The sequence below is a fragment of the Apus apus genome, chromosome 4 (assembly GCF_020740795.1).
Source record: "Apus apus isolate bApuApu2 chromosome 4, bApuApu2.pri.cur, whole genome shotgun sequence".
In the NCBI taxonomy this organism is placed as follows: Eukaryota; Metazoa; Chordata; class Aves; order Apodiformes; family Apodidae; genus Apus; species Apus apus.
Window position 1 is genome coordinate 86,918,660 of NC_067285.1, and position 13,584 is coordinate 86,932,243.

General features: G+C 43.4%; 1 protein-coding gene across 1 annotated transcript in view; it reads left to right on the top strand.

The window, feature by feature from the left end:
- The first annotated feature begins 919 nt into the window (after positions 1 to 919).
- The window catches only part of KDR (kinase insert domain receptor), a 30,984-nt gene continuing 18,319 nt past the window's right edge, over positions 920 to 13,584 (top strand). The window contains exons 1-14 of the mRNA XM_051618942.1: positions 920 to 1,100; positions 2,322 to 2,412; positions 2,925 to 3,121; positions 4,289 to 4,413; positions 4,740 to 4,908; positions 6,175 to 6,314; positions 6,507 to 6,675; positions 8,028 to 8,139; positions 8,233 to 8,396; positions 9,263 to 9,419; positions 10,536 to 10,656; positions 11,255 to 11,363; positions 12,089 to 12,433; positions 13,351 to 13,497. Of these exons, the coding sequence (XP_051474902.1) occupies positions 1,049 to 1,100; positions 2,322 to 2,412; positions 2,925 to 3,121; positions 4,289 to 4,413; positions 4,740 to 4,908; positions 6,175 to 6,314; positions 6,507 to 6,675; positions 8,028 to 8,139; positions 8,233 to 8,396; positions 9,263 to 9,419; positions 10,536 to 10,656; positions 11,255 to 11,363; positions 12,089 to 12,433; positions 13,351 to 13,497 (2,098 nt within the window). The 5' untranslated portion in view covers positions 920 to 1,048. The remainder of the gene's footprint in view (positions 1,101 to 2,321; positions 2,413 to 2,924; positions 3,122 to 4,288; positions 4,414 to 4,739; positions 4,909 to 6,174; positions 6,315 to 6,506; positions 6,676 to 8,027; positions 8,140 to 8,232; positions 8,397 to 9,262; positions 9,420 to 10,535; positions 10,657 to 11,254; positions 11,364 to 12,088; positions 12,434 to 13,350; positions 13,498 to 13,584) is intronic.

The window sequence follows — 13,584 nt, forward strand, 5'->3', positions numbered from 1 at the left end:
CAGCTGGAATTGCATAGCATGCAAAATAAAATCACTGCTTCATTAACTTAGTCATTTGTGGATAAGCTCACATGCAGTTTTGTAGGCAGAGATAAAAATGTGGCATGTAGCAGTACAGGTATGTATATGCATGCATAGTTATGCATATAGCCATGTGTTTCTACCTGCCTGATTATCTACCTATGTAATAACTACATCTACAGATGCATTTATTTCCCCCAGAGGCATTATGGTCAGGTGTATGGATAAAGACCCATTAATAACCATGTGTTTATTTTCCCCAAAGGACTATCTCATTACTTTCTCTTTCAGCAGTCACTGGTTCATAATTTGGACTAAAAGGTACATTACTAGCTGGGAGTTCATTTTCTGGGAAAAAAAATCAAACTTTGGGTGTGAGAAGGGAGGAGTTACTGCCAGTGGGCAGCATAGCGCAGAGAACAGGATGGGGCAGGTGGGGGTGGGAAGGGCGGCTCTCACCGGCAGCTGCCAGATCCCGTTGGACATGATGCGGGTACCTGCTGCAGGATTTGGGGACTCCCACGTTATGAACTCAGCACTGATACCGCCAGACAGTTCAAACCTGGTTGGATGAAGTCGCTGCCAGTAGGAAGCACCTCACCGCCTGTGCCCCACAGGGATGGTCCTTGGGGTAATTTCTGTTGAGGGGATTTGAAGAAATCCTAAACATGCACTGTGAAGCGCAGGGTGATGTTGAATTTCGGTGCCGACGGCGGCTCAGCCCGAGGCCCTCCTGCCGCCGGGCAGGCATGGGATCCCCCGGGGCTCTGCTTCCAAACCCGGGGAACCCCGCCGGGTTCCCCCGCGGGGGCGGGACCACGACGGGGGGCGGGGCCGAGGTGACAAGCCCCGTCCCCGGGCACAAGGGGGGCGGTGCTGCTCGCCGGGGTCCCGCATCCCCGCCGTGCGGCGCGGCTCGGCTCGGCTCTGCGCGGCACAGCACGGGTCCGCTCCTCTCGGCTGCCGGCCCGACGGCGCCGTCGGGCAGAGGGTTCGCTTCGAGCTCGCAGCCCCCGGAGCCCGCGGGATGGAGCTCGGCGCGGCGCGGCTGCTGGCGGTCCTGCTGTGCCTGGCTCCCGGTAAGCCCTCGGGGAGCTCAGGGTCCGGCCCGTCGGGGAGCCGCAGGAGTGGGTGCGCGGGGACGGAGGGGTGCGGGAAGGGCGCGGGTGCGGGTTTCGCTTGGGGTTGTGATAGCTGGTAGAGTGGGTGAGGCAGTGCGAGCCCCGGGGTGGGACGGGGCGTCCAGCGCTGAAGGCTTCTTCTCTCCTCTCTCCTCTCCCGTCCTCATGCCCTCTCCTGTCTGGCCAGCCGGTGCTGAGCTGTCAGAGAGGGCTGCTTGCCATGGCACAGTGTCCCGCTCTCTTGGCTCTGGCATCGGCCGTCGTTTCCGAGAGCAAAATGTCCCTGGAGCCAACTGCGGGAAACCCGTCATCAGTGAAGAACATATTCGGGATGCCAGTGATTAAAGCATAGGGAAATACTAGGGAAACATGGAAGGTCCCGGTCTGGCCTCGTTTTCTTATTGCCTCTAGTACCTGGCAGAGCTGTCCCGGTCGGGACTGCTGGCTCGCCCTCGTGAGGCGGGGATTCCTGGTAGTGATGGGAGCAGCCAGGGCAGACTGAAAATATCTCCCCTAGGTACATGCAGATGTTGCCCACGCTGGGCTGTTACCTAAGAGTGAGCACGGGCACCCAGATGGCAGCCTTCAAGAGCATGGGTAGCTTGGATGGGCGTAATTCATCCCCTCACAAGAATAAAGTCTGGTAGTAATAGGTTTTTGCCTGTTCAGTGGGAAAGAGATAACCATAGAAAATTATGGGATAAAATAAATTAATGGGATCTAGAATTTGTGACAAACTGTAGAACAGTTTCTTCACGTAATTAATTGATCAGCAGTCTCAAAGAGCGTGAGTATATTCAATTTATTACAAGAAAAGTTGGTAATCCCTTTCCCCAGGGAGTGAGATCATCAGATGAAGGTTCACTTTGTTTCAATGTCCCACATCCTCTTGTTAGACCTTGAAGTTGGCAACGCAAGAAAACAGGAACTCCACCCTGGCTGGCTGAATTGTAGTGCTCTGCAGCTAGCTCCTGACCATCTGCCTTTGCTTCCTGTTATGACAGAATTTTTTAACTTTCTGGGATGTGTGAAAAGTCATTATTTACCCCTCATTGCTAAGTAGGCGATGTGAAAGGGTCCGCTTAAACATGCTGTGTATTCCTGTATGTAATGCTTTTCTGATTAAGTAGCGTGTAGTTTATTGGGTTGTTTTGAGGGTTTTTTTACATGTTTTCGCAGGTTTATTAATTTCTCTGGATCAGCCAACCCTTAGCATCCAAAAAGATGTCCTCACAATAACTGCAAATGACACTCTAAATATTACTTGCAGGTAAGGGCAAATCTGTCCAGTATGATGGAGATGGAAAGTTGTGTAGTGAATTTTCGTACAGAATTGTAGGTGATTCAGTCTCTCTTCTGTCATCGCTCCTGTTTCTCCTCACCCCCTTTGTGCCTCCTACTTCACTTTTCCCTGACAGACTGTAGAAACAATCTTAGAGGGGTGCAGAAGGGGGAGCTGGGGACTGCAGGGTAGCTGGGAGGACAAAGTATCAGCTGTGTCCTCATTGAACCTGTCCTCATGGTGAGCCACACTCTTGATGCTCCCATTTGAGTGCTGTGTGACTTAGATTCAGCAGAATGTAAATCTCAAGTAGCTTCTTTATAGATACTAACAGTAGGTTTATTTACATTATTTATCCTATGTGGCTTGATGGTCTGTGTGATGGGATGTCCTTGTTCCTCTCCATAGTAGTAGAGATTAGCTGGGCTGAGGTTTGCTGCCTTGGCATCAGTACTGGTGCTCATCATATGCTCACACCCTTCTAATGTTTGCTTTTCTAGTGGTCAGAGACCATTGGAGTGGTCCTTGCCAAGCAACCAGAGCAGTACTGAGAAGCGTATCTCTGTGACAGACTGCAGCGATGGCCCCTACTGCAAGACACTTACTCTCCTCAAAGTCATCGGCAATGACACAGGGGACTACAGGTGCCTTTACAGGGACAATCAAGCAGCTACAACCATTTATGTCTATGTTCAAGGTAAGCACTTTCTTGGCTCTTAGGTGGCTCTTCCCCTAGTCTCAAGAGAAAAAAAGAGATATCAAGTATCTCAAAGTGGTTTTGACATTAAAATTTATTAATCCTAAAATTTTTGATCCCATGAAATTGTTATTTTTCTTGTTTTCATGTTGAGTAATTACACGTGAGTATTCTAGTTTCCATAAATAGAAGAGCCTTTGTACCTGTATTTGTGAACTGACCTGCCGTATGCAGTACTTGGTCTGCTGTTCTCCTCCACCCAGAACTCAGCATGCATCCACTGTGCTCCGTGTCTATCCTCATGAATCCAGAGCTATTACTGACTTCAGCAGGAGTTTCATATGAGGGAGGGTTGCAGAGACTGTATACTTATTAAAAATGACAGATCCGATCCTTTCTGCAGTTTGTACTATCTGATGCCATGAAAAACAACAACAACATCAAAACATAAACTTGCATACGTTTGCTGACTGTGATGGTAAAATCTTTTCAAACTTAGGCCGTCATCTGTGTTGGTAGCAATGCAGCTGAGAGTTGCAGACACTGCAAAACCTTCGGTTATACACTCAGCTTAAGTAAGCACATTCATTGAGGCATCTTGCCTTTTTGCACTGATGGCTTCATACTTGTTTTCTTTTGAGCCCTGTTTCCTTTTTTTTTTTTTTTTTAACTTGTAGTTACCATTTTGAAAAATGAGATGTTATTATGTACATGAGTTAGCTTGTTTTATAAGATCATAAGCTTGCTGTTTTGTTGAGTGGGTTTTTTGTGGTTTTTTTTCTGACTTTGAAAAGGATGCTGCCATTAGGGAAGCCAAGGTAGCATGTCACTACTTTTAACTGGTATTTCCTGCAATACTTATTCAAGGAAAGTCACAGTAAGGTAAATCAGATTATTGTCAGCACAAAGACTGCAGTGGCAGGAAGCTGTTCTCCAAAGTGTGCACTGCTGCTGCTAACTGGTTTGAGAATAATGATATCGTAAAGGTCTGTGGGGGGTCGGTCAAAATATGCACCACCTATTTACTTATCTTTTAAGTGTTTTACCACATAGAAAAGAAGAAAACTGATTTGAGAAGAAATAGACATGGGAAGAACAAAATTGGAAAAGTTTCCTTCACAATCACATGACAAATATCACCTGTTTACCAACTGAATATTCTTCTAGATTACAGATCTCCATTTGTGACTTCAGTTAGTGATCAGCTTGGCATTGTATACATCACTGAGAATGAAACTGTGGTAGTGCCGTGCCTTGGAACCGTAACAAATCTCAATGTATCTCTACATGCGGTAAGGAAAAAAGCCCATTATTATTTTAAGAGTTAGTTGAAATAATTGTGACATAAATACATTGCTTGGAGTATAAATGCATTTCTTAAAAACTTGTTTCCATCCTTGGGAAATTCATGGCCTGTGGTTACAAGGTGAGTGCTCTAACTGTTCTCATCCGTGGTCCCACACTCTCAAAGTGTGGAGTGATTGCCTAGGACAGGGAGGTTGCCTGAACCAGGATGTTAAAACAGTGACTCTGCAGTTATGGAAAATGTTGGACTTGAAAATCTAGGGCTGCTTGATTTTTGAAAACTGACTGTATATTTTATCAATCTTTCAAACAGAGATATCCAGAAAAAATATTTGTTCCTGATGGCAAGTCAATTTCGTGGAATAATAAAAAAGGCTTCACTATACCCAGTCATTTAATCAACTATGCAGGCATGGTCTTCTGTGAAGCTAAAATAGATAATGAAAGCTACCAGTCTGTGATATACATAGTTGCAGTTGTAGGTAAGCCAAAGGATTTTTTTTTCTCTCGAGCCAATTTTATTTTGCTCACTACGACTTACTAAACTCATTACATTTGGTTGGACTCTAGGTTATTCAATACTGACAATGCAGCTAATGGAAAATGGATGTTGTGATATATATTACTTTCTTCTAAATTCAATCTATTGTGTTCTTTCTGGTTGATCACTGGGATAAGTGCTTCTATTTTTAGTGTTTTACATAGATTCCAGAGATTTTATTTATTTTTTTCCCCCTGACAATGCAAGCCTTTTTCCTAAAGTCACTTTATCCTGTACTTCATAAGCTTATCCAGGATCCGAGTCATAGTTGAAGGGAACTAGAGGTAAGCATCCATCAGCAGCAGATGGAAAATAATTGCTCTGAGGAGGTAACAAGGGAATGGGGGAGATCCCCCATTCACATTAGGTCACACTAGGAGCTGAGTTGTCCTTTCTCCTTTAGACCTCTATCCTTACTATCACAGGGGTTTATGTTTTCCTGGAATATTTTGTCAGTTGTTCATCAAAACCTGAAAATAACATGATGATTCTGGGGAGGCTCAAGCCTGAGCTTAATCTACAGCTATTTCGCTTTTGGCTGAGGACATGGTGACCACTTCAATTGACCCAATATCCCCAAGGCAGCCTTGCCTTGCTTGGCAGGAAAGCATAGAAACCCTCCACCCTTTACTCTGTGCAGCAGTATCTTGCTTCTTCTCCATCAAATTAATGAATCCTTCCTTTGATTTCAAGTAAACACAGAATTTCTGCAGAATTTCTGCATTTAGAGTATTCTGTTTTGGAATATTTTAATTATTTTATTACACAAAGTAAATTTGGATGATTTTTCCAATGCCAGACTGTCATTCTTAATAAAGTTCCCACTTACTGCTGGGGTTGGGGATGTATCTCTCCTAGTTTTGAGTCTCACAAGAGTAAGAAGAAGGTGTCTAAGGCAGAGGAACTGTGTGTGTCACGGTCTCCTGCCTGCTTCCACTGCCTGGGGGGCTCTGAACAAGTGTATACATCCTGCTCCCCCACTGTCTCACGTGGCTTTCAGATGGGAAATGCTCAGGGCAGGCATATCCCTTCCCTCCATGCTCTTTTCAACAGCTGTCATCATGCTCCACTGCAGCATCGAGGAGCCTCTTTGTAGATGGGGGTTTAGTGGGAGTTTTAGTGAATTCACCTGGGAAACTGGTGCTGAGTGCTGTAAAGAAACCTCTTCTTACCTCCATGGCTTTTATGTGCCTTTTTCTTCCTCCAGGATACCGAATTTATGACCTGACGATGAACCCACACTACAAGGCTGAGCTGGCAGTAGGAGAAAAACTTGTTCTCAATTGCGTTGTAAGGACAGAGCTGAATGTAGGAATTGATTTTAACTGGGACTACCCTTCCATCAAGGTAAATCCATAGTAACTTTAAGGTGCCAACATCACAACAAAATTTGATTTTGGTATAATGACATTCTCCCCTTTATAATATCGACAAAGCAGACAATATTACACAAAAGAATTTGCTAGCATACGCAGATGTGCAAAGGGTGACAGGAGGAATAACAATAAACTTCCCGAACAACTCTTTTATCAATTACAGGAAAAACGTGCCACCATAAGGGTTTTAAAAACCACTACAGGAGAAGTAAAGAAGTTTGTAAGCACTCTTACCATTGACAGTGTGTCCTTAAGTGATGAAGGTCGTTATACTTGTGCTGCATCCAGTGGTCGTATGAACATGAAAAACAGCAATTACTTCACTATCCATGGTATGGCATCTTCCACTTCATTTTTGCTTGTTGCTTAAGGTTTGGGTTGGTTTACTGGGATGGAGAAGGCATCTCAATGATTAATCAAGTGACAGAAATAAACCAAACTGGAGCTACAGTATTTCTCTTGCGCTTACTGTAGGATGATTTTTATACCACAAGCTTAGCTAATGATAAAATTTTAAAGGATGCTGTATGTTACTGGGAGGTGTAGAATCCCAAAGGAAAATGGGCAGTAAAATCAACTGAGGTAAGCATCTGGTCCTCTTCTGTGTTGACCTCCTTGAAGTCCTGTGAAGTTAAATTTGTGTGCATGACTATGTGTGAGGGTTGCCTGTTCTTACTCCAGGGGAACTTAGGCTGGATTCTGATGGCTCGGTGGGACAAGAGTCTGGGTCGGCATGAATGAAACTAGGAAAATAAAACTTTCAGCTTTTACACTATGAAAAGATGAATCAAACGGAGCTTTGGTTGTACGGAAATGATGCTAAGGAAACAAATTTGGCTAAGTGCATAGATAAGTACGAGGCCACATCCTACAGCTTTTTCTCAAGGTCCTCTTGGGCACAGCCCCAGCAGCTCCACTGGCTTACCTCTAGAAGAATGAGAATGGCCCACTTCTAATCACTAAGTCAGACATGGGGATTTGTAATTTGAAGGAGACTGTTTTTCCTGAGGTCTAATTTCAGGGGCCAGAATATTAATATCTTATTTTTTGTTTTTGTTTTAAACGGTCAAACTTATTATGTGGTGCAGTGATTCAAGACAGACTCCATTTTCTCCTGGGTTCTTTCTATATCTCTTCAGAAGCCAAAGCAAGATCATATGCTGTAGTGAGTGTACCAGATATTAAGTCCATAACATCCTAAATCTTAGTCAAAGGGCTAATTGCTGTCTTAGTCTGAATGCAATTTTACAGCAAAGTATGTAAATAATGTCAAAGTATTCGGTGACTGCAGTAGTTCAAACACATTTTTTCACATTGTAGTTTTGCCTATTATATCCTGGAGTTAGTAGATCAAGTCAGTTTTATGATATGTATATATATGTGAATGTGTATATTTATATATAGGTCTGACAGTTGGCAGGGCACCCTGGGAGCTGAGACTTCTCTCTGCTTTCCAAAGCTCCTCAGTGGGGAACCTGGTCTGTTCCTCTGTATAAGGGAAGGGACTGGGTTTTCATGGTGGGTCCATCTCTCCAGAGCCCAGTTTTGACCCAGCTGTGCCCCTATTTGTCATCTGCTGTTGAGTGCTAACCCAAATGGAGAGCACTTAGACTTTTGCCTAACCGTTTAGTTTAATTTTAAACCATTTAGGTTTTTTTTGTTGTTTTTGTTTTTTTTTTTTCAGAAAGTCCTTTTATTAATCTGGAGAGAATGGAGAATGTGGTTGAGACAAAACTAGGTGATACAGTCAAAATTCCTGTCAAGTTTAAAGGATATCCTCCACCAGAGGCAAAATGGTAAGAATTGGGACATAACGTGTTTGAAAAACTGAGCTGTTCTTAGCCAAGGTAAATCTCTAAGGTATTCAAAGCACTTCGTATTTTCTTCAGGTATAAAAATGGACAAGCCATCAATGCAAATCATACAGTTAAACTTGGCTACACATTAGTGATAATTGAAGCAACTGAAAAGGATACTGGGAATTACACTGTTGTCCTTACAAACCCTACAAACAAGTTGCAGAGGAGACATACTTTTACCCTGCTTGTGAATGGTAAGTGGTGTACCAAATGGGTACCTTGTACCAAATGGGTACCTTCCTTTCATGTGCGGATGTGGTCTATCACTGTCTTTAGGATGAAGTTTATCCCAGAGCTATGAAGACTTAAGGGGAGGGGGTGCATGTTTGGAAGGAGAGCAATTGAACCTCAGCCTTGAGAGGGCAGAGATGGCCCATCTCTCCTGGCCCCATGATATGCTGGTCAGGAGGCTGGAGGCTCCTGGTGATGGTGTTGTGATGATACTTTGTGTGTTGTTTGTATTTTTTGTTTGTTTGTTTTTTGTATACTATTTCTTTGCCTTTGCATCCTGCTCTTTTCCTGCCCTACTTGCTTGCCATGTTGCCGGAGTCCTGCCCCACCCCGCTCCATCCTGACCCTGTCCCACCTCGCCCATCCTTCCTGCCCCACGCAGCCTGTTCCTCCTCTTCTTCCCTGACCTGTGCAACCCTCCTCCTGCTTCCTCTCCTCCTCCTCTCTGCTCCCCAGGAAACAGCCTAGCCCCCATGCTTTGAAGACAGCAGGTCTTGGAAAGGGCAGAGAAGCTACATGCAGTGGGATCAGGGCTTGGAAATAAAATTTATGTAATGGTTGGGCATGGTGGTGGGAGTCTGAGGGATGTGTTTTAAACCAAGGGGTAATAAAGGGAAATTTTATAGGAGATCCTAAGGATTATGTCTTGAGGGCCTGATCCTCAAAGTGTTGGGCAGATTCACCTCTTCCCAACACATTCTTGGAGATGCTCTGTGTTGGACTCCAATGTGGGGCACAGTGTGAATTAGTCGCAGTGGGTTTAACACATGCATGCAGTGCTGTTGGGGAGCTGTTAACGGGAGGTATAACCTGCTGCTCTCTCTTCCAGTCCCTCCCCAGATTGGCGAGAACACGCTGCCAGCCCCTGTCAACTCCTACAAGTACGGCTTGGCTCAGGCACTCACCTGCACTGTCTACGCTGTCCCACCACCCTCCACCATCCTCTGGCACTGGCAGCTGGAGGAGGAGTGCACTTTCAGCCCCCAGTGAGTGCTAAGCCCTTGCCATCTTCTGCAGCCTAAATAGCTCTTGAGGGAGATTTGGGTTGGGTTCCGCTTTTTTTGGGCACTTCCCTTGCCCCAGGCTCATTACCGTGTGCAAACCTAATGGGTGATTAAGAAAAGATTTTTGTACTTAGTAGTTGCAGCCAGGTTCTGCTAAGGTCATCGTTGTGGGCAGAGGCAAGGGCCACCCATGGTGTGGAGCCGGCAGTACCTGCATGTTGTTGTCACTGCTTTCTTGAAGAGCATCTTGGCTTGCACCATTTTTCAGATGCAGCTTTATCTGTGTGCCCTCCCCTCAGATCTCCCTGTGGGATGCAGGCCCAAAACTCCATCCCAATCAGAGGAAATTTGCTGTTTATGCTAATTACAGATCCTTGTGATGTTTTGTGGGGTTTTTTTTGTATGCTCAAGTGCTGAGTGTCACGGTGCTCTTTATCTGTGTGAAAGTGTATCTCAGAGGAAGCGCACTGATTGATGTTGGGGGTTGATAGAGAGAGTGCCTGACTGAGATTCACACAGCTTCCCTTATCTGGGCCTGCCATAAGCCCAGATTTCCTTTAAAAAAAGAAGCCAGAAAAAAAAAAAAAAAAAAAAAAGCAGCAAACATTCTTCTTTCCTGTTGTTGTTTTTAAAATTATTTCCACTAGTTTCTTCCATTGGTGCCTGGTTGCTTCCTACACAATGGCTACTGTCCTCAAAAAATTCTTGTAGGGAGTTCAGTGATTTCTATGTCTCTCTGTCTTCCTTTGAACTAAATTAACTTGAATGATCCATTTATGAATGGAGGTTTGTTCCCAGAATAGCTGCTTCCCTCCAAGCATCCTGATTGAGCTGACACAGGCAGATTAATTAGGAAATTCACCTTTAGGCTTGTGGGTTCCTTATTTTACAGAGCACAAAAGTCTCATAAGGTTATAGGGTACAATTTAATAGAAATGTTTCCAGAAACATACTTTTCCCTCCCAGATGCAGACTGTGGCCAGTGATATATCCGATGTATAGATAAATATCTGCATAATATAAAGACAGCACAAAACCACTCTTTTGAAGAGCAAATATTTGTCTTACCTAATGCATATGTCTCTACTTATATCTCAGGAAAGTTCGTTCAGGAGCCAATCCATATGCATGCAGGAAATGGAAGGTGATCTCGGAGAGAAAGGGAGGGAATCAGGTTGAAATTAAGCAACGAGTTGTTACTATTGCTGGAAAAACAAAGGTGAGCAGATTTTATTTTCTGTTGCTAGGGGATGATGAGCCCAGTTCAGCAGTCCACATATGTGGAAATACATCACGAGAGATGAGACTCTTTTCACCTATTGTAAAACTTGGGGATCTAGTCTCAGCTAGTCGTGCAAGCTCCTACTGAAAGCAATAGGCAGGGATAAACACTTTCAAGTTCTTTAGACACTGGCCCAACATGAGGCTCTGTTGAGGAGCAAAACTTACTTAGATTTCAGTGTGTACCTTGTAGCAGTCTGAAGTTATGTGAGTTAATCTTGCCCATTAACTGTAAAAGGGAGAAGCTGGAGGGACTGACGAGCAGAAAAAGTTGTGGGTGCAGCATTTATTAACACATGCACCAAACTCTGCCTTCTGGCAGGCTGTTTTTTCCTGTTTTCTTTTGCCTGATACATACTTAAGGACAAAACCAGAAACATCAGGAGGGAACTGTGCTCCCACTGTGCCATGGATTTGTGCTTTGGAGGAACGTTTGGTTGTGCAGACACCTGCAGAGCACTTTGCTGAGCTTTTGGGCTGGTCAGGCTCATGTATGTACTTTAGCTCCATGAAATTGTTCAATTGTTCTTTTGCAGACTGTGAGCACCCTTGTGATTCAAGCAGCGAATGTATCTGCTTTGTATAGATGCACGGCTACAAACAGAGCTGGGTCAAGTGAGAGAGTTATCTCCTTTCATGTGACCAGTAAGTATACCTTGCTGGTGACAAGCATGCAAAATTAATGTTATTTCCTCTGATTCACTAATGATAGGTGTTTCAATGCCATTGTCTGATTCCTGTCCTTTAAAAAATCCTTTAACCCTGTAGGCTTTTAGGTTTATTGAAGATTTTCCTAAGGCAGCCTTTAAAGTCACCACCTAACTTCAGCCAAATTATTAGTTCTGCTGGCATCACTGAAAATGATGCAAAATAGGCACTGTTATCCCAGGAGTGATATTGGGCTTTTGCAGTCACTTAAAAAAGCTACGTAAAAATTATGGTAGTGTCACAAAATTAATGTTACTGTAAAAGCTAAGACCAACAGACCAATATTTTTGAAACTAATGGCAAAGAGCTCTGTCTTCTTGAAAATCAGTCCCCATATTCACATGCTGAAATATTATTGTAATCAAAGTCTAAAAATGAACTATAAGGTAATGGCAAGAATAATCTTAGGCTGTTTCTACTGGAAGAGGAACTGTATTTGTTACACAGGCCTTCCTTTGATCTGTTTTAAATTATTCTTTTAATGAGATTGTACTCTTCAGATGATTGATCAATTTTTATTTTTTTTTAGTGTTTTGTTTCCTTATTTTCCATCTCCTTATAAGATGAGGATAAGGCTGTATTTGTAAAATGGCTTTTTCAAGTTAATGTTGGTAACAAAATGTGCAACCTAACAGGAATTGCTTTTACTTTTTAACTTGCAGGGGGTCTTGAAATTAATCTCCATCCTCAGAATCAACTCACAGAGAAGGATAACATGTCCTTGCAATGCACAGCAGACAAATTCACCTTTGAGAAGCTTTCATGGTACAAACTCATTGCTCACGCTTCACATGCTCCCTTTGGAGGGCTGCCCATGCCCGTCTGCAAGAACCTCAATGCCCTCCAGAAGCTGAATGCGACAGTTTCAAATATCAATGCTGAAAATGTCACCTTAGAGCTCAACCTCCATAACATCTCCCTCCAGGATGGAGGGGACTATGTTTGTATTGCTCAGGATAAAAAGGCTAAAACCCAGCACTGCCTGGTGAAGCATCTCACTGTTCAAGGTACAGATCTCTTAAGGTGAACCTAAATGGGTGGTCGTGCATGAAAAAAAGTACAGCAGTGTCAGGTTTTTGTATCTTCAGGCCTTGCATGTGTTGATTTAATGAGGTACTTGGTTTGTTACATAGATTAGATTATTTGCTCTTACATGCAGGCCTGGGGCTCATCTGGGCAGCAGGGACTTACTATTTCACCAGTACTCGTGGGGGGACATTGACTGAGCCACTCTTCTGGGCAAGGAGATGCATTTGGCTCTTGCACAAATAATGGCATGTGTTTATCTCAGTAACTTCTCAATTTTACTTTTCAAAACACATTTCTCCTTCCAGCTGTATATGCACGTGTGTATTCATAGCATTAGCACTACTGCTTTGTGTCACTGACTCTTGAGTTTGAAGTAATGTCTATCATTTAAAACTGTAATGAAGTGATGCTGGTATTCAGTCACAACCAATGAAAACTGATAATCAGCTTTTCACACAAATAGTGATGACTTTGCTTTGGGACCTAGATGTCTAGGCTGAATAGGCAGATTCAGGAAAATATGTGTGTTCATGGGCTATCCTGAATGGACATTTGAGGCAAGAGCAGTATCAGACTTCTCATAATGATTCTGGAGAGAGAGATGCGAGGGAAACAATTTCTCACTTACTCCCTTTTCCCTCAGTAGCCTGAACTGTTACAGATTAAGTGACCTAAAGCAGGTCACATTAATACTGTTAACATTTTCTTGACTATTATATATTTTTTTCATGTGGAAGTTTAACTCTGATCTTAACGTGAACAGTGTGGTTGTCGGTGTTACAAAAGGATTTGAGTCTTTGTTACTGAGCCAAGCATGTAGAGTTAATCAAATGCTATTACTGCAAAAATGTACATTTTCTTTAAAAGTAATTTTGCCACATTTTCAAACCAACAGAGCCCATGGCACCCACCCTTGTAGGAAATTTGGAAAATCAAACAACAAACATCGGAGAAACCATAGAAGTGTCCTGCACAGCAAATGGCATTCCTCCTCCAAACATAATGTGGTTTAAAAATAATGAAACCCTTGTTGAAGATTCAGGTGAGGATTGCTCCTTTGCTAGGAATTTTCTCTCACTTAAGGCCTGTCTTTCATGGAACTCACTGCTGATTTTCATCGTGAAAAGTT